At 39.5% G+C, this 26,526-nt stretch overlaps 1 protein-coding gene across 1 annotated transcript in view; it reads right to left on the bottom strand.

Moving 5' to 3' along the window:
- Positions 1–26,526, bottom strand: part of LOC126268163 (importin-4-like) — a 124,042-nt gene that overhangs the window by 12,315 nt on the left and 85,201 nt on the right. The window contains exons 10-14 of the mRNA XM_049973740.1: positions 23,634–23,869; positions 20,670–20,784; positions 14,477–14,555; positions 3,045–3,196; positions 2,573–2,766 (exon numbers count right to left, since the gene is read on the bottom strand). Coding sequence (XP_049829697.1) covers positions 2,573–2,766; positions 3,045–3,196; positions 14,477–14,555; positions 20,670–20,784; positions 23,634–23,869 — 776 coding nt within the window. The remainder of the gene's footprint in view (positions 1–2,572; positions 2,767–3,044; positions 3,197–14,476; positions 14,556–20,669; positions 20,785–23,633; positions 23,870–26,526) is intronic.

Raw genomic sequence — 26,526 nt, 5'->3', positions numbered from 1 at the left:
CTTTCAGCAGGAATATTTCTTGAGGGCTAAGCGTGAAAGACTCTCACTCGTTCAACACTTTTTCAGTTACTGTTTGTCATTCCTTACTCTTCCCACTGTGCACAGGTACACAAGCAAAACTTTGCTCTTTTATTTGGTGTATTATTTAAAATTTTAAGTTGAACGTAATAAATGCTAAAACGCCTTAAAACTGGCATGTTCATTTTGAAACACCCTGTACATTTAGTCATTTTTATATATTTTGTAGTGTTGTGTGTTTGCTACTTAGGCATTTAAGGATACAGATAACTTTTATTCTGGCTTGTGAATAATGACACTATACTTTTCTGATATGAAATTTTTAAGGATTTTAAACTTTTAATCTTCATAATTTTTATTCTTTATAAAAAATCCAGAAAACAGTTTTTCTCTATGCACAAATTAATATTACAAGTCTGGTGAATAATTGACAACTTCTGCCATTTGACACCTTGCATATACCTCTTTTTTCAGATTTACCACCACCATATAAATGAAGTGGATAAATAGCTGATAGAAGTTATAGCACTATCTGATGTTGATTCTCTATAATGCAAATGATGACAAAGATCCACTAATCCCATGAAGTCTGTAGAAAAGACTAATTTATGAATGATCAGCTTCAAGCCTTTTTTGGCCTTCTTATCCAATTGGTTCCTCTTAGTGATATAACTAGAAGAGGCACTCCTGCCACAGTTGTCACTCTCCAACAGCCCCATGAGCAATACCACCACTCCTCTTTCCATAAAATATTGCTGGAATTATTATCCAAAAAAAGAGTTATTTGCTTGCAAGTGCAAAAGTTGACAGATTTGTAAGATTTAAAAAAATGCTCAGGAATTCTAGGAATAATGCCAACCATAATCATTTTTAATCCAGATATATCTTGATATTACCTCCATTCCATAATATTTAAAGTTGATAGCTTAAGTTTCTAAAGATCAGTACTAATAAATCTCAACAGCTGAAATACAAATGTCCACACTACACAGAATCCCCAAGATGCAACTGTTTAAGTAGTTTAAGGAATTCTCTCAGTGCAGCTTAACATTCCATACTTTTAGTCTGAAATGTTACGAGTTTGCTACACACAGCCACTGTGAGTAAATGCCCTCACTATGCACAAACAGCTGTGTATCACAGGCTTTACATATTTGTCAAGCTTGTCCAAGGAGGTTTAAAATATTCCACACACAACTTAGCAATTTACTTACATTTGACACAAATTCACCAAAAAGAAATTGGTGCTCAGATAAACTAAGTGTATTAGCACTCAATACTTAGCAAGAGCAGTGATTTACTGAGTAAGTAAGAAAACATTTTATTCCTACTTTGACTTTTTCTCAACTATAAGAACCACTATTTTCACGTAACAGCAAGGAAACAAAATTAACAGCATTGGAAAGAGACACACAAAATGTATGCTGTAAAAAATTATAACTTAAGACATGCATACATATGCACAATTAATTTAAATTTGACACTGTCACTTCATTCAAATCTTTCAAACCAACTTTAAAACAATAGAGTGGGAAGCTCTTTATAACAACTTTTCGATTGCTCAGCACCAGTCAGATGCAGCACTTTTATAACCATTTTATTTAAGATGTGGTCACACCCTCCTCGTCCCACTCAAATGCAGATAAGTCTCCACTGTTTGAGACCACCACTGGATTTTGAATTGGGTGAACGTTCTGGGAGGGATGTTCATTTCAGTGTTCATTACACTCCTTGGTGAAGTCAAAAATTTCTGTAACCTGAAAATCAGCCCAAGCTGTCTTGCGTACTTTCAGCGTAGACCTGGTGGATTCTGGAAAGTGCTACCTAAAAATGAATTTTTCTCGAACTGTCTACTTAAGAACTTGCAGCTTGGCAGGTCCTCTGAGATGTGGAGGAATAATACTGGATGCAGCAGGCTACTACTGTGTGTGTGTGTGTGTGTGTGTGTGTGTGTGTGTGTGTGTGTGACAGTAACGTCTTCATGGTCTTATTCAGAAATATGTCTGTCTTGGTTGTACTTGTGCTTCTCCCCCCCCCCCCCTCCCCCACACAGGGGCACAGTATTCAGCAGTCAAGCACACATTAAATTGCAGCAGTGAATAGCATGTGCGTATGTGCTCCACAATTTTTTCCAGTTATTTTGTGGAGAAGATTTACTATTGTGCAAGATTTGACATTTTCATACAGTGCTGTTTAAATGAGATGGTGAGTGAAGGTGACACCTAGAAATTTAGGTAAGCATTTTCGAGAAATTATGATGTTGATCAAAAAACGTGTTGTGTGGGCCTCTTTATTATGCAAATGGGATGCTGTGACATAGGTTTTAATTACGCCATCAAGTGATTGGCGGTCTTTAATGGCTTAATGAAGGCTTCATACTTTTCACGAAAAAAATTTCAGCTAGCATGCCCATTTCACAAACAGGCAGTAAACTACAAGAGGAAGTGCTTTGTGACGGTAAGAACTACTAGGACTGAAATCTGGAAAATTTGTACACATACAAACTTGTTACTTGATCCAAAATTTTTCAGATATACAATGTTAGGTAACCAACCTTGAAAGTCATAACATCCTGTATGCAATTAATTATGGCATCTTTATGCCCTTCTCCTTCCAGAACAGGGTGCTTTACTTCCTTCAATAACTCAGTATACGCTTCAAGGGCAGTTGTTACTACTTCCCTTTCTTCATCCATGCGAATCAGTTCAGCACACTTAGGAACGAACATGGATAATGCTTTCATCAAAGCTGAAACAATTCCATTTCAAATGCTTGCTTCACAATGTTTTCCAAAACAAATTATGTTAAGGCCTTTAAGACACGAAAAGTTAAATTTAAATCAATAATAATTTTCTTCTTGTTCCCACTTAATGGATATGAAGTGATTTTATTTAACGCAATTGTACAAAATATGAAGATACTGTATATGTAATATTATTACTCTAATTTGAATTTGATAATGATGTAAGTGAATCAAATACAAGTGACATTCGAAAAACAGATTGGTTTACCAATGGTAACAGTACCTGCTTTTCCTGCTGGTGTATCTATCTTTGAGAAGTTGATGCAGAACTGTGAAAGTGTTTCAATCGCTGCTTTGCGGATATCATCCTGAGGGTAATTTAGGAGCTTGTAAACCTCTTCAAAACAGCCTTCAAGGTGCGGCAGGAAAGCAGGACTAAACAAAAATTTAAGTTGTATCATGTTATGATAGTCAGCTGAACCATACTTTTATCCAACATTTATTGCATTAAAGCAATGCTTACACATGTAAAAAACGAAACAAGTTAGTAAAAATGCAAAAACATTAAGCCTGTCAATGGAAAGTCCTTGTGGGATGTAATTTAGCAGTAAAGATCACCCACCAAGTACCAGTGTCATATAAAGGCACATGAACATGACAATTTTGCTACCTTTCGAACTAGTCCTTTCTAGAGCTAGAGTACACACAGACTGTTTGGCTGAATTGTGCCCGTTTCAACACAGTCCATTCAGCTTGAAAAACAGAAATGCTCACTGTGAAGACTGATCTAGCATTTGCAGCTCTCTGTTTAAAGGTGGGGAGATACCTTGAATACTGAAGCATCTCTCTGTAACCTAAAGCAGAACAGGCACTTAAGACAACCAAATCCGAGCACAGAGCACGTGCAGACATTTCAATGTACATGCAGGGTGTATACGCTGACAAGGAAAAAAATTCCCAGATTTTTCCCAGTTAAAAAGACCTTTTCCCAGGAGAAAATGTCAGCTTTTCCGTGTTAAGTGATAGTATACTTTTCCTCGTAACTATAAAACTTACCATTCTTTGAATGGTTATGGGTTTATACACTAAGCTATCTGTGTAACCAGTCGTTTATCAGTGGAATATTTCCTGAATGGTTGAAATATGCTGAAGTTAAGCCGCTGTTTAAGAAGGGAGATAAAGAAATAGCATCAAATTTCTGTCCAATTTCACTTTTGCCAGTATTCTCAAAAATTTTAGAGAAAGTAATGTAAAATTGAGTTTATAACCATCTTATCTCAAACATCACACTGTCAAAGCCACAGTTCGGATTTCTTAAGGGCTCTGGTATTGAGAAGGCTACCTATCCTTACAGTGAAAATGTGCTTAATTCATTAGACAAAAAATTGCAGGCAACTGGTATATTTTGTGATTTGTCAAAGGCATTTGACTGTGTGAATCACAATATCCTTTTAAGTAAATTAGAATATTATAGTGTAAGAGGATATGCTGCAAAATGGTTCAAATCTTATGTCTCTGGCAGGAAACAAAGGTTGTCATTAGGAAAGAGACATGTATTAAGCTATCAGGCATCATCCAACTGGGAACTAATTACATGTGGGGCCACACAAGGTTTAATTTTAGGGCCCTTATTTTTGCTTGTGTGTATCAATGACCTTTCATCAGTAACGTTACCAGAAGCCAAGTTCGTTTTGTTTGCCGATGATACAAACATTGCAATAAATAGCAAATCAAGTGTAGTCTTAGAAAAGTCAGCTAATACAATATTTGTGGATATTATTCATGGTTCCTAGCCAATTCTTTGTCACTATACTTTTAAAAAACACTACGTGCAGTTCAGAACTTGTAAGGGGTGTCCAACGAGTGTATGCCTAACATATGATGACAAACATATAGAAGAAGTGGACAGTGTTAAATTCTAGGGATTACTGTTTGATAATCAACTCAACTGGGAGGAGCACACCACTTAATTGCTGAAGTATTTCAACAAATCTCTATCTGCAATGCGAATTGTGTCAGACGGGGGGATATAAAAATGAAAAAGCTGGCATACTATGCATACTTTCATTCCATAATGTCATATGGGATTCTTTTCTGGTGTAATTCATCAAGCCAAGCTAAAGTTTTCCAGGCACAAAAACATGCAGTAAGAGTTGTGTCTGGTGTGAACTCAAGAACATCCTGCAGAAGCCTGTTGAGGAACTAGGGACACTAACTACTGCTTCCCAATATATTTATTCCTTAATAAAATTTGTCATTAAAAATATATCACTTTTTCAAACCAACAGCTCAATTCATGGATCAATACCAGAAATAAGAATAATCTTCACAAGGATTTAAAGTCAGTTAGTCTTATACAAAAAGGTGTGCATTATTCAGGAACACACATTTTCAATAACTTGCCAGCAGCAATAAAAAGCTTAGCAACCAATGAAATTCAGTTTAAGAGAATCCTAAAGGATTTATTGGTGGACAATTCCTTCTACTCCAGTGATACTTTCTGAGTAGAACCAACTGATATGCCCCCCTCCCTCCCCCCCTCTCTCTATATATATTACAGTAGATGTATTATATATTTATTACCTTATTCATGAATATAAAGACTTCATATTTTAAATTCAGTGCATTAGTATTTGTAAAATGATTCTTTCATATAGCGTTCATTAAAAAATGACAATCATTCCACTTGGGACATGTGGAATGGTACATTAGCTTATTTATTTGAGTTGTAAATATTTGTCATGTATTGTTTGTGTGACATGTTCTACATCCTGGAGGACCACCTCACTATGGATCAATTGGAATGAAAGTAAATCTAATCTAACTAGTACAGAACTTCCCATCACTTGAAAGGGAGAGGGGGGGGGGGGGGGGGGGGGAAGAGAGAGAGACACACACCACACACACCCCACACACCCCACACACACCCCACACACCCCACACACACACACACACCCCACACACACACACACACACACACACACACACACACACACACACACACACACACACACACACACACACACACAGAGAGAGAGAGAGAGAGAGAGAGACACACACACACACACACACACACACACACACACACACATACAGAGAGAGAGAGAGAGAGAGAGAGAGAGAGAGAGAGAGAGAGAGAGAGACACACAGAGAGAGAGAGAGACACACACAGAGAGAGAGAGAGAGAGAGAGAGAGAGAGAGAGAGAGAGAGAGAGACACACACACACACACACACACACACACACACACACACACACACACACACACAGAGAGAGAGAGAGACACACACACACACACACACACACACACACACACACACACACACACACACACACAGAGAGAGAGAGAGAGAGAGAGAGAGAGAGAGACACACACACACACACACACACACACACACACACACACACACACACACAGAGACACACACACACACACACACACACACACACACACACACACACAGAGAGAGAGAGAGAGAGAGAGAGAGAGAGAGAGACACACACACACACACACACACACACACACAGAGAGAGACACACACACACACACACACACACACACACACACACACACACACACACAGAGAGAGAGAAAAATATACATCACATTGCTACAAGGAAAAAAGCTTTCACATATAATATTATGTCTTCAAGATTAATAAGCTGCAAGAAAAGCTAAGCTTTCCCATGTCATGTTGATTTTTTCACACATGTAATACTTTACTGTGCCAGTATAATTTTTAACATTGATTGGTTGGTTGGTTGGTTTAAATGTGGGAGAAGGAACCAAACTACCCAAACTACAAGGTCATCGGACCCTTGTTCCTAATAAAACAATGGCTCAAGTGTTAGAATAAAACAGATGAAACATATAACACAAGACGGAAAGAATGGATAAGCTACAAGAACAAAGGGAAGGCAACGAACACTAAAACAAATGAGGACAAGAAAACAGAGAGAGACTAGAAACACAGGAGAGTAAAACATGAAAGTAAATTACAGTGGCTGTCCAACCACGATAATAAAAAGGGAAAGCCAGCCACTCTGCAACACATTAAAACCTCCACCCTAAAAGCACTAGGATGGAGGAAAGAGGGATAAAGGACATGTGCTAAAACCTACATAGAAACAGAAAACCCACTTCACGGATAAAATGTAAAACTAAAACTGCTGTGCAGGCATTTTCGCCCAACACCGAAGGCAGGATGCTGCAGAGTGGCTAAAACTGGGCAGTCCAGCAAGAGGTGGACAATTATCATTTGGGAGCCACGGTAACACTGGAGGGGGTCCTCACAACGGAGTAGGTAACCATGCGTTAGCCACGGATGGCCAATGTGGAGGCAGCAGAAGACAACTGTTTCCCTGTGAGAGGCCTGCATGGAAGACTTCCACACATTCAGTCCCCTTAGTGACACACAGTTTGTTGTGCGTGCTGTTATGCCATTCAGTCTCGCAAAGCCGGAAAACCCTGCGGTGTAAGAAAGAATGCAGGTCAGCTTTGGAGATGCATATCTCCTGAAGCGGTTTCCGCGTCACCTGTTTGGCCAGCCTGTGGGCAAGTTCGTTACCTTACGCCTCGGGCACCCTAAAGAGCGAGGGCTTGCATTTTCTGCTGCGGAAACAATTATGATAGTCACCCGCTAAACCATCACATCAATGTTACCATGTGGGGGAGATTCAGCAGTGACAGAGGTTAAAGTTCCCCAGTCTGCCTTGTTCAAAACCCATCTGGGCAGGCGTCCATGTGCCTGACACTGGGGCAGTGACAGGAAGATGAGGTGGTCACTACCACATAAGTCATTGTGTGCTCTCCAGTGGATGGATGGGAGAAGTCCTGGCCTGCAAATTGATAAATCAATGGCCGAGTAACTACCATGAGCCACAATGAAATGTTTGGCCGCCCCAGTATTTAAGATGCAGAAGTCGAATTGCGACAAAGTTTCGAAATCTCTGCCTCGGCCAGTAAACATGGTACCACCACACAAGGGGTTGTGGGAAAAAATCTCCCAAAAGTAGGAAAGGTTTAGGGAGTTGATCAATCAGTGCAGCTAATACGTTCAGGGGTACTGCACCATCTGGGGGAAGATATACATTGGAGACAGGAAATAACTGTGTCGTCCATATCCTGACAGCCACAGCTTCAAGGGGGGCTTCAAGGGGCATAGGTTCAATACAGACCGAGTTTAGGACAAACGCAAACTCCATTCGACGCTCTATTATAGTCGCTACAGTTCTTGCAATATCCCTTACAGCTGCGGAGGGCACAGGTTCGCATTGCTGGGAACCAGGTTTCCTAGTGGGCAATGCAGATAGTAGGTGTAAAACTTAACAGTTGCCGTAGCTCAGCCAGGCGGAGGAAGAAAACCACCACAGTTCCACTGGTGAATGACATCATGAGACTAGGAAGGCATGAAACAATGAGACAGTTTACGTCTCAGGGTCACCTGCTGCCACAGATTTATTGCCCGAGCAGTTTATGTTCATTGTGTCTAAGGGTCTGGCGAGATCTAGGTCCTCAGCAGACTTCAAAATCTCCACTCCATCCTCAGCCGCAGGGATTGTAGGTAGCAATGGGGTGGGTGCCACTGCAATTTCCTTGGTCTTAAGGGTTCTCTCTTTGGATTTCTCTCTATGGTCCTTTGGTTTCCTGGCTGGGCAGATTTAACTGGCTCAGTCTCAGGGACTGAGGATGAGCGTGAAGCCTACGACCAGCTTCTTTTGGGCTCATCAGCCACTGGCGGGGTGTCATCTTTTCCACTAGAAGAAACCTGGGAAGGAAGTGACCCAAGGGGGCCCTTCCTAGCGAGAGAAGCCGAAGACAACTTACGCTTCTCCAGCTTATAATTGGGGACAGATGTCCCTGATGGTTTGGGAGGTGTTGCTCCCGAAGTAGGTGGTGCAGGAGCAAAAGTGAGGGAAATGCCCCCCACCATCAAGAGGGCAGGTGTAGTCTTCCAGCTCTTGAGAGGTGACCTGGGTTGGCAGAGCTGATGGTGCCAGAACTGTTGTAGCGGTGGCGTAAGATGTCATACGCACAGGATGCAGGCGTTCAAATTCTCTCTAAGCCTCAGTATAGGTCAGTGTGTCCAGGGCTTTTTACTCCACGATTTTCCTTTCTTTCTGGAGAATCCTGCAGTCAGGCGAGCAAGGCAATGGTGCTCTCCGCAGTTGACACAGATGGGAGGCGGGGCACATGGAGTATCAGAATGTGATGAGCGTCCACAATCTTGGCATGTGATGCTGGAAGTACAGCAGGAAGACATATGTATGGCCGAACTTCCAGCACTTAAAGCACCACATTGGGGGAGGTATATAGGGCTTTACATCACACCAGTAGACCATCACCTTTACCACCTTATCACCCTCAAAGGCCATGATGAAGGCACTAGTGGCAACCTGCTTATTCTTCGGACCCCAGTGGACACGCTGGACAAAATTTACACCTTGGCACTCTAAATTGGCGTGCAGCTCATTGTCAGACTGTAAAAGGTCTCTGTGAAATATGATACCCTGGACCATATTTAAGCTCTTATGGGGCGTGATGGTTACAGAAACATCCCCAGCTTGTCACGAGTGAGTAATGCCCGTGACTGGGCAGAGAATGCTGTTTTGATGAAGACTGACCCAGATCTCATTTTGGACAAACCCTCCACCTCCCCGAAGTTTTCCTCTACATGCTCAACAAAAGACTCGGGCTTCATCGTCATGAAAGATTCCCACCAGCTCTGTAACATACAAGGCACCGGGGCAAATAAGATCTGCTGCCATCCTAAGCCTGATGTTCCTCACACGGTGTGGCCACGGAGGGGAACAATTTGGGGTCATACTTGTGTGCGGTGAATTGCGCTTGTGATCACTTATAGAGACTGGTGGTGTTTCACTATCAGTAACAGATGATGGAGTGTCATCCACTGACCAGGGGCCCTCCCCACGGCACTACCCAGCTGCAGCAAAGGCCACCTGGTGGGATGGCCATTGCCGGGATTACCAATGCCCCAGAGGGATGGGCATCTACCCCTTGGCATACATGGGGAGTTAACTGCGCAGGCATCAGCAGAGCGATCCCTGTGTTGTCAGGGGTCTATAAGCAACATTGCGCGTGGTTGCCCCACCACAATGGACTGGCTACTGTGCTGGATATCAGGTGCAAAAGAAGTTCATGGTCATCGGCACAGAAATCGACACTGCATAGTGCATGGTGGAAAATGCATGCTCCCAGGAAGATGTCCTCACCCAAGAAATGGAGAATGGGCAGGATTGCAATGCGACGACGAATAATTGGGCTAAGGATTTCAATGCACGATGCACCTTCTAAGGCGCCCTGCCCCAATTGGCTCACCTATTCTGACCCCCAGACCTGCAGGGGGATTTCAACAATGACATGAATGTCTGATCTGGGTTCGAAATCTTCTAAATGGTCGTCCACAAAGAGTTTATTTTTAAATGCGAGTCCAATGCTCTGATTTAAGAAATTCATCACACATTCTCGCACATAGTTCATCTTGCATAAAAGGAAATTTATGTTATAATTAACGCTTCTCAAGCAACCATTCACAATTTTTTCCTGCGACTTGTTAGAGACATGTTCGTTTCAGTAGTTGCCAGAGAGCGCCAGGTAATAGGCATCACCACGTTTGCACAGCTACGATGATGCACGAAGTTCGCATGTTCATACGTGTAAAACATTGGGAGTTCTTACATTATGTCATAAAAGAAACAATACATTAGAGTATGCTCCAATAGCATCAGAATTTCATGAACGATACTAAAATGCATAGTTTGGCGTCAAGTGCACATGTCCAGATTCTGATGTAAATTTTCTTGGGGTACCAGTACTGTATTATCTAAGGTTTGGTTCTTTATTATGGCATAATGCCACATGTGCTAGAAGATTAAAACGTGCACTCTAAACGCTTGAAACTAGCCAATAGTGAGGAATTAAAACACTTCATTTCAAATAAATTGACTGCCTTGGTGTAAGAACCAAGTTTCTTTATCAAACCAACAAAAATAACTTCATTTTTCTATAATGGTGATTAATGCTTGTAGCCTTCTGTAATTATGTGAATGTATTTTAATTCATTTGCTAGCTCACAGCCACAGAAATCCATTTTGTTTTCATTTGACGTGAGAGCAATAAATGAAGTGGATACAGCAAAATCACTAAACGTAAATTCGGGTCACTTGGAGATTACCCACCTCCCCACTACAACCCTGACTGCTCTGTGCATGAGCCCTGGATCTATGGACCCCCGGCCCCCCTCCCCTCACTTGGGCGTTTGAGGTGTGATGCCAAAAATTTAAAAAATTGACTTTTTAAAAATGTGCTCATTTTGTAGTGCACATCTTTCTGAAGACAGTGACACACAAAACGTGAGTGTTCGTGGAAATGTAATACATGTTATTTGGTCTCAAGTGTGCCAAATTACAATGCCACACCTCTTCACACAGCATTGTTCTATCACACATCATTATATTCCGTTCTGTGGAATTCAAATGTGTAATATTTTTACGTGGATGTCATCGAACTATGTTCAGGACAGTGGAAATTAAGATTTCCTGTGGTGCCTCTCCTGCTCCAGTCGGCTGGTTTCACATCCAGCCCCTCTTAAAACCAACTCTTCATTAATATTGGATGGGATTATTTGTAACAAGGGGAACAAGAACTATTCAGAAAACTTGCTGTTTTGTGTGACAAAATTAAATATAGGATACGTAGAACCAGTAAAGACTAGAGACAAGCATGGCAGTACACATTTCTTCAATCCTCAAGTCCTGACATTTTTTTTTTCCTCTCTAATCTTGCTGCAGCTTTACGTTATATGCTTTATGGGAAAGAATCTATTACCTCATCGAAGTTTGTCAAATTTTTTGCTACATGCAAAAATGAGATGCCGTTCTCTAATACTGAAAAAGCTGTTAATATACAGGGCGATTCAAAAAGAATACCACAACTTTAAAAATGTGTATTTAATGAAAGAAACATAATATAACCTTCTGTTATACATCATTACAAAGAGTATTTAAAAAGGTTTTTTCACTCAAAAACAGGTTCAGAGATGTTCAATATGGCCCCCTCCAGACACTCGAGCAATATCAACCCAATACTCCAACTCGTTCCACACACTCTGTAGCATATCAGGCTTAACAGTTTGGATAGCCGCTGTTATTTCTCGTTTCAAATCATCAATGGTGGCTGGGAGAGGTGGCCGAAACACCATATCCTTAACATACCCCCATACGAAAAAACCGCAGGGGGGTAAGATCAGGGCTTCTTGGAGGCCAGTGATGAAGTGCTCTGCCAAGGGGCTGCCTGGCGGCCGATCCATCGCCTTGGGTAGTTGACGTTCAGGTAGTTACGGACAGATAAGTGCCAATGTGGTGGCGCTCCATCTTGCTGAAATATGAATTGTTGTGCTTCTTGTTCGAGCTGAGGGAACAGCCAATTCTCTAACATCTCCAGATACTGTAGTCCAGTTACAGTAGCACCTTCGAAGAAAAAGGGACCAAAAACTTTATTGGCTGAAATGGCACAGGAAACGTTCACCTTAGGCGAGTCACGTTCATACTGAGTTTTTTCCCGCGGATTCTCAGTGCCCCATATACAGACATTGTGACGGTTGACTTTCCCATTAGTGTGGAAAGTTGCTTCATCACTAAACACAATCTTTGAAACGAAAGATTCATCTGTTTCCATTTGAGCAAGGATAAAAATCACAGAAATCGATTCTTTTAATCTTATCAGCTGCAGACAGTGCTTGAACCAATTTCAGATGATAAGGTTTCATAACTAACCTTTTTCGTAGGACTCTCCATACAGTTAGATTGTGGAATTTGCAGCTCTCTGCTAGCTCTGCGAGTCGATTTTCCTGGGCTGCGAACAAATGCTTGTTGGATGTGTGCTACATTTTCATCACTCGTTCTTGGCCATCCAGAACTTTTCCTTTTGCACAAACACCCATTCTCTGTAAACTGTTTATACCAACGTTTATTACACCACCTATCAGGAGGTTTAACACCATACTTCGTTAGAAATGCACGCTGCACAACTGTTGTCGATTCACTTCAGCCGTACTCAATAACACAAAAAGCTTTCTGTTAAGCGGTCACCATCTTAGCAGCAACTGACGCTGACGCCTAGTCAACATCGCCCCAAGCGAACAAATGTACAACTAAATGAAACTTTATAGCTCCCTTAATTCGCCGACAGATAGTGCTTAGCTCTGCCTTTTGTCGTTGCAGAGTTTTTAATTCCTAAAGTTGTGGTATTCTTTTTGAATCACCCTGTATATTCTATCCAAGACTGGTGTGGTTTCTCCATCTGATTACATGTATTTTCTCACTGTGTTAGATAAAATGAAATACGCCTGCCTAATATTGCAGCAGTTTTCACACACACACACACACACACACACACACACACACACACACCTCAGACTGTTTTGGCACAAATGGTCATTTTAATAACATGACAGAATATCATAGCCTACTAAAAGCAAAAAGCTTTATGTTAGGAAATAGTTTCGTAGTTCATTCACACATTCCCAGCTTCTCAAGCATGAAACCTAGAAGCAGTAACACGAAATTTTTTATATAAATTTGGAATCTTCATATTCTTTCATAATTTGTGTCATGTCCCCCATTTCATCTCTTTCCTCGTTCTAATATTTTTATCACCAATTCTGTAACTATTACTTCCAGTGTCAAAACTTATTCTCTGGTTAACTTCACTAACCGTACCTCAATCACCAGTTTAGTTACCCACAATTATTCTCTGGTTAGATATTATTATGTATTTGTACAATGCATTTCTGTGCTACTTCCACAACAGAACTGTACAACTGACCCTTACTAGTGTAGCGGCATGGCCAAAAACTTTGTCAACATTTCATTTTCTTGGATCCAATGAGGAGAAAACATTATCTTTCTTACCTGTTATTGCTGTTAGTCTTTTATTTCCATTCTGGTAGTCTGAATCTATGGATTTCACTAATAATAACAACAATGGTGACCATTCGCAAACCCATTCAACCACATGAACAGTGCTTGGGTTTCACCTGTTCAGCTTTATTCCACTCCGCTACTATAGCCTGTCGCCTTTTGTCTGCAGGAAAGTTTATTTCTAGATGCGAAGGGAATTCCCTTGGCAGACATCACATACACTATGCACGCATTCAAAAATCAACTTATGATTCATTCGGAAATCAACTTAGGATGTGTTAAAAAATGTTGAAAACCAACAGTGATGCATTTTACAACCATATGAATAATCGATAGACCAATGTGCTCTGGATGCTAGGCACTTTGTGAAATGAGGTTTTTTCCTTAAGAATCTGAGACAGCAGGACCTCGATGGTGCTATCTATCAACTCAAGATGCTGCACTCAATCGGCAACTCTAAATACCTTCACCTTTTCTCTGTGAAGGATCCTATTATTGCCAAATTGATTCTGGCCCACCCTGTAACTGCATTCTAAAGCTCCAAAAATTTTTATTCTAGGTTGTTTATGCATGTTACTAACACAAAAGTAGTACGTTAAGTGCAAATTGTAATGGTTTTTTCCATTTAAATTTCTCAAAAACAGGCACGAAAATTTATATGGATAGCATGAACTGCTATTTTTGTTTTTGATAATGTGTAGATAATTTCTTACACTGCTGGAAAGTGCATACCACTGATTTTGTTCATGATATGGAAAACAAATCAATACTCACCCTGTGTGTAGAGCCAGCTCTCTCAATGCCAAACAAGCCTCTTCCTTCTCTTCCATATAGGAGTTTTCCACTGTATAGTCTGGAAAAAAAAAGAATAACTTACTGTATCATAATTACAAACGATCTGCTACAGATTAACTATTACCTTCATAACGACCACCAATAAAAAAAGTGGACGAAAGAAAATTCAACAGTGAGAAGGAGGTGGAGTACTCGAAAAAATAGCAAACAACAAATCAGCAATTTTAGATACTGGATCCCAGTTGGTCAGCACGAAGGTAAAAAAAATATAAAAATAATAATGCACAGTCAAAATACCATCTCCCTTTGTTAAACATTCCAGAGACAAATACAGCTGCCTCATTAGATCTCCAGGGATTGGGGGAGGCAGCATCCAGAAGAATGTGTGTATTGGGGCTTGGAATGTTCAGATTTTGCACTGTGCAGTTGCAGCTGTGGCGGTTACGACGCTAAGTACTGACAAAGTTATTTGTGAACTTTTATACAGTTATTAAATTTAATTGTTTTCAGCAGTGTTTCATGCTGTTTGTGGCAAAATAATGATTTAATAAACTTTTGGAAACATTCCCTCGCTGTGTTTTTTAGAGTTTTCTGTGCATTGAAGTTGTTTAGTAAATTTTGTGCTTTAGTTTTCAGCTGGCATTTCTTATTATATTTCAGTGTTTTCACTTCACTGAGTGTTACAGTGGCCACTTGAATTTTGGGTTTTGGCTAATAATTTTGTGAAGTTTTGTTGGTATTGTCATTAGTGTATGGACCACACACCCTTCCTCTCCAGGTTCGGACAAAGCTTCAATGCCATTATTGAATCTGACATGATATGTTCCACAATTGCTTAGTACTCTCTGTGGAAGATATCAAAAGTCCTGATGACTAGCAAAACAGCTCCAATCAGAAAAACTCCAAGTAGCCTAACTGGAGTTTAAGACATTGCTACAAAATTCTTTTCGTAAAAAATGAAATGGAATAAGGAATCCAATGAACAGAATAGTTTACTCTTTTTGTGTCTCTATTAATTTGAGGTAATCACATTTGAAAAGTAAGTTTTTGGTTTCTATTGCGCCAAAATTTCTTCACAAACAATTCCATATCTGACATATTATGGTTTCATGAAATTACACTAAAAATAAATGAAAAGTGTAAAATATTTAAGTAGCTTCAAGTAAACAGCTTAGTATCTTAAAATCCTTAGTATCCATTGGCCTCTAACACTTACTGAAATGTATCATCAGCTTGGGAGCGTGTGTAAAGGAACCATTATTTGGTTTGGGAACATTTGGGGAAGAAATTCACCCACGGCTCCTGTTGCACAGCTACCGGGCGTGGCCCCTATGGTGATGGGGGTGCTGTTTTTTGGCTGCTGTTAAACCACCATGGCCCATACCAACACATTTATGTAACTTTGCATGTGTTCACTAATGTATCATATTAACTGCTGATTAGGCTAACAAATAGAATATTGCAGTTTAAAGCAGAATTAAACTTGCACATCAATGTCTTTACATAATAAAGACATCCTAATAATTTTCCAGCAGATGAATCCATTCCCAAAAATATCAGGACGACTGCTGTGAACTTTATCAAAATTTACACAGGTGTAAAACCTGCAGTCTATATGATATGTATGAAGCACAGTTAAATTGTGAAGCTTGTAACCAGTTTTCTGTGTAGTTATATCAGAAAAACTGACAAACACGTCACAATCAATTGTTACAAGTCACCACCTTTTTTAAATGTTATTTGGACTTTCTCACTTACTAGCCCATCATAACTTTTGATATTGCTGTCGTCAGAATGTAATAACTAATTGTAGATCATAAAAGATATCAGTTTTTGTAGGAGTACCAACAGAAAATGGGTCCATTTACAATGCACCTCCACCTTATCTTTTAGGGCCATATATGCTCACACTGCAAAATCAAATATAGTGTTAGGTGGTTTGGAAAATGATCTTTCTACAGAAAATGGTTTAAGAGTGTTTGCAGAGGACACTTACTAAAGAAATGGGCTAAATATTGCCATCTTTTAGAAAAAAAAGACAACTTTGCCATCAATTTGTAAGCCATTGAAAAGCAGTAGGAGAATAAAATTTTGCATTCAAGACCTTGTACTAGTAAGTTATTACATGGTAAGTTTCATGTATTCCCTTAATTATTTCTGGAGATATAAAAAGCTAAACTTCACACATTTCATGTATATATTTTTTGCTGATGTATTTCAAATTATCCATATGAAAACAACTCTGAAAATCATTTTTGAATTTTTTCACTTCAGGAAGAACAAAAAGTTGTCCAAGGTGACGTAGTTTAGTTTCTTTCAAGAAAACATTACTGGTGATGATATGTCTCTAAGTTACTGAAAACTTATGGGCACTATGGGGTCAAACAAATGACTAGGTGTCTGGAAATATTGAATTATCTCAAAATTTTACCAATGTTCATTATGAACATGAGAGATTGTTCCCATAGAATTTCATCAAAATCTGTGGTGGTCATGTGGGAACCTCTAGACCACTTGGCATGATACAACCCTATTGAATGTCCCTTTTGTAGTGACTGACTAGTCTAGCTGCAGCTGGTATCTACAGTATCATCCTCCCTGTATACTGAATTTTTGCATTCACTGTTGCTTTTCCAATGTGGATGTTGCTGAATGCAAACTGCAGGGTGCCATACAAAAGGCACAATTCTGGGCTCTCGTCTCGCTTCCTGTTTTCAGCTCTTAAGACATGCATCAAGCATTTGTTGCTATCATATTGTCCATCCACAATCAGAACTCAATGACCAGCAGCCCAGTATGTTTGTCTTACTGCTTTTTGGGACTGGTTATTTGATAACCTGTTGACATGGCTTCCACATCTTTTCCAGCTTAAATGAACATGCTGCTCTTTGCTGCTTCAGTAGCACCAGCAGGTACACAGACTACTCCACAAAGCTCTGCTCCTCTCATGTCTTGTTTATAGAAGTTTGTCATATGTCTTCGCATTGCCTTCAGCATTACGGATTCTGGATTCAATACACTACTGACAGGTGCATTGCAGACAACCCCTCTGGAAAGTTTACTAGTGAAGGCTGGTGTCCTATTACTGATCAGGCACCATCGACTGCTTTTCAACTATATGATGCACATTCACTGCTTCCCTGAACATTCAATCCACCGTGCCCTTTTCTCCTGGTAGGGATATCCACCTCTCAACACAGGCCCAGGACTGGAGTGATGAACGCAGTTCGCACGCAATGTCTGCACTCAACTCTGACTTCCCCATTGCCACCTCTTGTCAAGTAGCAATAATGTATGCTTCTATACTGTGTACCCTATCCTCAGATCTCTACCTATCCTTTGGACCAATAGACTGTTGACCACCTAGATTTTTTGCCACCTTTTCCTTGCCATTTTTGATTCATTTTCAGGTTCAGAAATTGTACACACTATTGACTTTATGGTCAACAGGCAAACCGATTTTGCCACACATATGCAAGGTGGAGTGAACAGCACTCCCTGCTTAACGGGCATCGAGAATTAGTGACCATCATTAGAGCCCTCAGTTACATCTGTTCTTACACTGGTGAGACATTCTTAATTGGTAAGCTATTGACTAGTGCTGCCCTTAACATCCACTGATGGTGACTATTCATTATCTCCTTTCAGATCTCCATCAGTGTGGATGGTTGTTCACCTTTGTCTGGACCCCAGGTCATGCTGACCAGTTGGCCAAGTCTGCTACCATGATGCCAACTTTGGAGATGGGAGTACAATAACTGGACCTTTGGTCAACTCTATGCTGTCAGTTGTTGAAGGCTTGGCACATGGGTTGGTGTCCCCTCATTTCTCCTAATAAACTGTAGCAATAAAGGGGACTCCGACCATGTGGCAGTCTTCCCTTCATGCTTTTTTGCAGAGAAACTACCATTCTATCAACTTCATATTGGCTACACTTGGCTGAACCATCACCATGTTCTACGATGTGAGGATCTAATCCACTGTCAGCATGGTGCCATTCTGACAGTGGTCCACATCCTACTGGGCTGCCCTAAGTTGGCCACCTTGTTACAAAACCTCAAATCAACTGACACACTGCCTTTAGGGTTAGCGGACAATGCCAAAGTGGTTGATATGGTTTTATGTTTCATCTGTTATCATGGACTCTCCAATGACCAAGTAAGATTAATATTCCACATGAAATATGTGCAGGCACCAGCATTCACCAGGAAAATCAAACTGTGACCAATGGCCATAGTTTCACTTAACATATGATTATGTGCACTGAAATCGCCCAAAATGAAGAAATGGGGGAGAGGGGAGCTGATGAGACATCAGTGCAGACAATACAGTCTGAGACACTTTGCTACAGGGAGAGAGATACAAATTACAGATGGTAAAATCCACCGATGTTCTCACACAGTCAGTCACAGCCTCCAAAGTTTCATTGAGTGGCACTCGTTCACTGTAAGCAGACTCCAGAACAACTGTGAAAACTCCACCCGACACACTGCCATAATCGGCTCAATTTTTAAAATAGCCCCAATAGCCGTGGGGGTGGTCCACAATGCTGGAAACTAAGTGTCCTGGGGGACAAGGCAGAAAGCAGGGGAATTACATAATAGTTCAGTGAGGCAATAGAAAAAACTGCTACAGTGCCACTGGAGTATCATGGTATCAGTTTCCTGTGGGGACATGAAGAGACCAAGGCGGCAGGTCATACCCCCAGGGTGGTCTTCTGCCACTGGTCGCGAGGATACAGCACCAATTTTGATACAGCACTGATTGCGAATTAGATCATATGAAGAGGGGGAGGGGAGGGGGGTGATGCAGTGCCACGAGGAACTCCGCCCCGAGTGCAGATGTGGAACATGCAGTTCTGGACAGCATGGGGACCATCACAACCTCGCCATCTTGGCAGGCCTTTGCCCCAGCCACAATGGGTACATACTACTAGGCATACATGAGAAGTTTCCAACTCAGGCACCAATAATATGATCACTGCATGGTTAGAGGTGTACCACCGGGCAGATACTTAAGGAAACATACTACATTCACTTCCATACAATAAACAGTCGTACCAACAATTTTTATAGCATAAGTCTGTAATGAGAGTACAATGCTCCCAATTTTTCGGAGTACATGCTCATGAAACCTTGAACTGGAAGAATATTACTGAGCTTCTCAAAAAACTAAGTTCAGCTACTTTTGCTCTACATGTAACTGCAAATCTTTGAAACAAATGAATAAAACTCATGGCATTTTGCATGTTTCCACTCAGTAATGTATTGTGGAGTAATTATCCAGGGTAACTGACCCTGTGGAAGCGTCAGTGACAATGAGGGTTCAACCAAGGATGTCATTTAGATACCTATTCGAAGAGCTGTGCATTTTCACTGTACCATCACCATACATAATCACTAATGGAAGTCATCATAAACAACACATCACAATTTGAGAAGAACAGTGAGTCATACCTACAACTCTAGAGTGAAAAATGTCATTTATCATTCATTATTAAAGCTGATAGTGGCTCAAAAAGGAGTTCAACATGCAATAACTAAAATCTTATTAGCAAAGTAAAATAAAATTGTCTGACAGGTAATAAAGGAAATTTTAAATCCAAGAATCCTTCCTTCTGGAAAAATATTACTACATGGGTGAGTTTCTACTTAAAAGCTGTAAAGAAGAGCAAAAATTTGATGTCAAAATGACCAAATAATGAAATTCAGAAGCACCATACACTAACCTTTATTCACACGTGATGTTAGACTCAAGTTTTTGATATGTGCATAAAATCTAACAGTAACTAGAAAGTTTAAGTCCGCAAAACTCTTTCTAAATCAGGAACAGAGATTGAGATAGACCATTGCAATAAAGAATGACTGAAAAGCAGCAGGAATAACCACATGAAATAAAAGTACTTTTTAGCAGAAAGTCACAACTGAACATTTGTCCAGCTGCAAAAATTTAAGCCTGAATAGGAAAAAAACCTTTTTTGAGAGAACAAAAATTACACACACACACACACACACACACACACACACACACACACACACACACACACACACACAAAGATGGGTAAAAAGATTCTGAAATGCTCTTTTTTTTGTTCATTGTGTGGTGCAATACAGCCGAAACTAGGAGAAAGAGAAGAAAAAGAAGAAATAATAGTAAAAATAATAACAACAACCTTGGAAATCATCATCTTCATCATCATCTCCTGACTCATTTTCAATGTCCTCCTCATCTGCTGTGTCACTTAAATCATATATTTGAAAATCGTTTTCATCATCTTTGTATGTTGGCTGCAACAAAAAACATTGTCTTCATTAGCACTTATGACTTAACAACACGATTATAAAAAGTAATTTAACAAGCCATTATCCACGAGGACAGTTTTTGACACCAGCTGACTGCACAAATGCTTGCAGCTCTTTCACAAGTAGAGACCGACTTATACGCATCATAAAAACATTGAAATATGCACGCAAGTATGAATGAACAATTCTTAAAAAGTGCATAAAAAGTGTTGAAATAAGCAAGATCAAATAATAAAAAAAGCATGGTAGTTATCGTGTGCATTATATGTTAAAGTTGAACCTATGCAATTCAACTATGAGGATGAGTGCCACCCATGTGAAAAATGGGTACATTTAGAATGCTGATATTTTCTGAATACATTCTGGTAGAGGTTAACAAGGGAGCCTTTCTTGGATTGTTTTATGGAAATTTGCAAAATCTGGATGCATACTGTGTTTCAACAATTGCTACTTCTTTGCTATTATTGTTGGTAACAAATGGATGTGATGCTAGTGAGTTACAGTGAAACAATTGATATGTACAGGACCAACTTTAAGACATATCGCACGCAGAGGGGCAAGCTCAGAAACACTAATATTTTATTTAAGAAACAACATACACTCATGAATTTTTTTGAACAGCATTGACTTTACTACTATTGGACCAAATAATCATTTATTTTACATTTTTCAGCAATTGTAAACAATTGACCAAGTACTATTCCAAAGGTTTGGTAGTAAGATTGTGTCTTCGATCACTCAAAACATATTTATAAGCAGAAAAGGACCGTTCTACATCAACTGAGGTAACTGGGCAGTATTTGAATGTGTGTGCCATGTCGGCACTTATTGTTTCTGGTAAAAGTTCACCCGTCGTATTAAGAAAACTATAGATTTGGCACGAGAATTCAGAGCCTGGGTTATTGTTTAAAATGTTTTCAAACTTTTACGTTTTCTTGGGAATACCTCTAGCAATGAGGAGTACACTAGAATAATTTTATTCAGTAACTTAACAGACTCATTCAATGCCAAACCTTGAGTCTCAAGCTTTTTAATACTTGCTGTGATTAGCACTGATTTCTTCTACATACCTGCAATGTCTCTTTTTAATACCAGAATCAAAAGCTTCCTTGCACTGGCAAACTGCCAAAGCTTCTACACTATCAAAGTCATTTATTACCCCTCTAATGGCCTCAAAATGTTCACTATAAAACAAGAGCTTCAACCCATGTACCCTGAGTTACTACTGATTTGGGAGGTAAAGGCACATTTGGTAGTTTTTCTTTGTAGGTCTTATCACAAGCAGGAGCCTTTGGGAACACACACTTTATGGATGAAATCAGTTTATTTACATTCACAAACGTGGAATGTACTTTTCCAGCAAAGCAATGTACCCCATGAGCACAGCACATCACATGAATCAAATTGGGATAACATACTCTGAGGGCTTTTCCTGCTTTTATCACATAGGGAGCAGCATCTGTAATAGACACAAACACCCTGTCATGTGGAGAAGATTAAGGAAGTATTTTTCTAATGGCCTCATTCACAAATCTGTCAATCTTAGAATGATTTACTTGTTAAAGTTCTTCACAAGCCACTAAATAGGAAGAAGGCTCTTCTCTTAAAGCACCAACAAATTTCAATGTAACAGCCACAAGCGTATGTAGTTTCATTAACTAAAATCCAGGTAATGCTGTCTTCTAGTTCATGGCTATTTCTTGCTGAACATTTAAGTAAAATGTCAGCATGTAATTTTTATGCAATGTTGATTCATCTGGTATATTTTGATTTAAGCAATATTTGCGCAGGAAGCCTTCAAGGATAGGATTTGTAAGTTTGTGAAGAGGAATATTGCTTGCAATGGATGCCTCACATAGACCCCAAGTTCAACTGACTCTTTGGTTACCTTTGGACAAATCCCTGCTACTGCAAATTGCTGTTGTCAGAATTTGTCATGGTCCCTTCTTCTGCATTCCTCAGGCTCATTTATTTGAAACTTTTGTTTACATGAAATTTTTTCTCACAAACTTGACAACATTAAACAATTTCCTCGTATGTAAATGTTCCAGGACGGTCAGCAATCCACGAAACAACTTTTCTTTTTTCGTACAGCATGGCGCAGAACACTTTATACACATTACACGTTGTAAACACAATGAACTGTATACAACTAAATAGAAATCTAAACTGAAACAATGGACATGCAACTAAAAGATTGCATAGTTTAATTCAATTCTTGCCAATGTGTACAGTATGACAGTGGAGAAGATTAACTAAGGGGCACAGGCATGGAGCACTGACTGTCTGCTGTTCCTGTTCCTCTTCTATAATGATTTTGCTAGACAGTGGCTTCTCAATTAGCCATTGCACACAATTCTAGCTCGCAATCAATCTGCAAGACATCAAAACTAAATCAAGCTCAAGATGGTCCGTCTCAATTTTTAAAATATTGTAAACAGAGCAAAAATATACATCACTAGTTTTCAGTTAAAATATGCAAATGCATAAAATCCGGTCTCTACTCATGACTATGCACTTTTGAACATCATGTGCCAAATTTAGTTCCATCTAACATTGTATTAAACACTAAGATGATTACAAATTACAGCTACATGCATTTGATTTTGTGATTTTTCCTTCACAACTTTTGATACTGAAGTTAAGAACTATAAACAAACATACAACAAAGTTCTTAATAAGTGAGTACAGAGGTTAACAACTCAACAATGTATTTCATTAACTGCAAATTAGAGAAGTCTGCACTAGCATATGTCCCCTGCAGAAAGTGCCTCATCAGCTAATATCTCAAAGTTAAAATCAAAACTAAGGTAATAAAAAGAATATTTTCTTACCACAAGTCCATCAGTACTCTTTATGGATTCCATCATAATCTCTACAATAGTAGGCAACACAGAATGCATTTCTTCTTTCATAATTGATGCAAGAGAGGCAAACAGACCAAATGCTGCTTTTCTTAAATCAGGTTCATCTTTATGTTGAACAAATTTCAAACCTAGTTGTATGCTTTCTTCTGCTAGTGGCAAAAAGTTTTCTGCTCCCACAGCTCGTGCCATTGTACCTAATGTATCTACAGAAAAAAACACTGTACAATAAAATCTGAAGAAACACAAATCCCTGTATCTGCGCACATAAAAATCTAATCACAAATTTATAAATTATGCTACAGGAAAATTATGTTGGGACTGGTCCCAACCTGTTGACAGAATTCAGCACAGAGTGGAGGAGTCTACAAGGGTAGCCTGGAAAGTTTCGCACCTATGATATTTTTCTTCAACTATTTTTATTTTTCCAACATAATATTCTTGTAAGTCTATAAAACTCTCCCAGCAATGCTCCATTTCTTTAATCAGTCCAAATAATAATAGTGTCTTTCTTTGCAAGCTAGTTTTCTTACAACAGTGATGGCCTCTTCGGTTGACAAAAATTTCTGCCCTCCGAGCTCAACTTTTAGCCAAGTGAACAAAAAAACTTCACAATGACAAGTGCCGAGGCTTAACAAGGTGCAGAGTAAGCAATCTTGGTACCCGGCATGCTGTCAGCTTTAATGTTCGTCACCCAAGCTGATATGGCCACATTAAACACAACTGCCCAAAATAATGGCATCAAGTTGCAGTAAAGTCAAATATTTGTTAATTTGCATAGGTGTATTGCTTTTCAGAAGCAAAATCTAGTGACGGCTCGATACTCTATTTCATCTATTTTCACAAGAATGATCACTGACTCACTGAAACCACTATCTAACAACTATGCATCCAAAATAGTTGAAATTTTTGACAAGTGCCTTATTAAGTACATTCAAATTCCCCAAGTTTTGTTGAGAAGGCCAACTAATCTTCATGCTGAGGTCAGAAACTTCTCAAACTACCCTCGGACAATAAATAAAACCTCATATGATAGTTTTTTTAATGTTCTGTGGCAGCATGAGGGAGAGGATTCAAAACAGTGAAAAAATTTGCTAAAGGAACAACAATATACCCTAATTTGATTATGTAATGCTAAAAAATCTAAATACATAATGCCGAAGTGTTCCTCTCTCTACTTTGTGAAATGAAGTAGTGAGGAAACCGAATAATTTGAAAGCTCTCATTTCCCTAACTATTTAGCAATACAATACAGTAAGTAATTAATATTAAACATAGTGTAACTAAAATAATAATCATAATATCGAAACGAGGTTAGTGCAACAACTAACATGAGACCCACCGTAATTGTAGTCACTAGCATTACTACCTTCAGCTATTAAGTTGTGGTGTTCAAAAATATTTCTCTATATTTGAGCTGTATGTTCTTGAACTGATAATATTTGACATTGCATTACATTCAGAATCTGAAAAAGGTATGTCTTGAGGATCATCAAACTGACTGCAATGACAGTGGCCAAGTAGTATTCACTATTGTTCAGATGGATATCTGCCTGATCATTCAATTTATCATCTGATTTTATTCTTCCTCGGACATACATTACTTTTCCTTCTAATAAACTCATCTGCAGAAATGTATGTTGACTAAGTATTGAAAGACCAAAGTTCAAACAATGGCTCTGGATTAAAGGATATTCCCTTATAATTAATTACTGAGATCCTTGAGAAAGGGAACTACCACAATTACTCCATCCGGTGTGCAAGAAATCGGAGACAGGTGACATACCCTCAGTCTTCAGGCAGGATGCAATTCCTATTCTAAAGAAGGTAGGTACGTCAGTTGTGAATACTACCAAACCATCAGTTTAATAAGTCATGGTCGCAAAATATTTAATTTACAGAAAAATTTAAGAACTGGCAGAAGCTGACCTTAAAAGATCAGTTTGGGTTCTGGAGAAATGCAGGAAAACAAGAGATGACAATGACTTACTCTGGGGAGAGGCAAATCTAAGTTTACAACATTTGTATATTTAGAGAAATGCTTTTGAAAATGTTGACTGGACAATAACCTGAAATTTTGAAAGTGATAGGGATAAATTACAGAGAGCAGAAGGTTATCTACTACTTGAATAAATGAGACTAAATTTTTAACAGTAAGGACATGAAGTTAAGCAGCAGTTGAGAGGAGTGGGACAGTATTGCAGCCTACATTTGCTTCACTTGGTCCTACTCAACCCAACAAGCCACCTTCCTAGATGTTGACCACCTCAAAGATGGCTGTATCAGTACCTCCACACGTATCAAACCTACTAACCAGCAGCAATACTTCCACTTTGAAAGCTGTTACCCATTCCATACCAAGAACTCCATTCCATACAGCCTAGCCACCCACAGTCGTCACATCTAAATAATAATAATAATAATAATAATAATAATAATAATAATAATAATAATAATAATAATAATAATCTGTGCTTTATCTAACCAGTCTTCCACCACCTCCCAAAGTCGCAACGTCCCAATTTCCAGCCACAGGAGAGCATCCCCCTCTTAACCTACCACCCAAAACTGGAGCAACTGAATTACATTCTCCGCCAGGGTTTCAAATACCTTATCATGCCCTGAAATGAGAAGTGTCCTGCCCACTCCTCCCACAATGGTACTGGTTCAAATGGCTCTGAGCACTATGAGTCTTAACATCTGAGGTCATCAGTCCCCTAGACTCAGAACTACTTAAATCTAACGACAGCACACACATCCACATCCGAGGCAGGATTCGAACCTGCGACCATAGCAGCAGCGCACTTCCAGACAAATGTGAAACTGCTCTGCCACAACGGCTGGCCCACAACGGTATTCTGCC

The sequence above is a fragment of the Schistocerca gregaria genome, chromosome 4 (assembly GCF_023897955.1).
Source record: "Schistocerca gregaria isolate iqSchGreg1 chromosome 4, iqSchGreg1.2, whole genome shotgun sequence".
In the NCBI taxonomy this organism is placed as follows: domain Eukaryota; kingdom Metazoa; phylum Arthropoda; class Insecta; order Orthoptera; family Acrididae; genus Schistocerca; species Schistocerca gregaria.
Note: the sequence above shows the minus strand (reverse complement) of the source record. Positions and strands in the feature narration are given on the sequence as shown.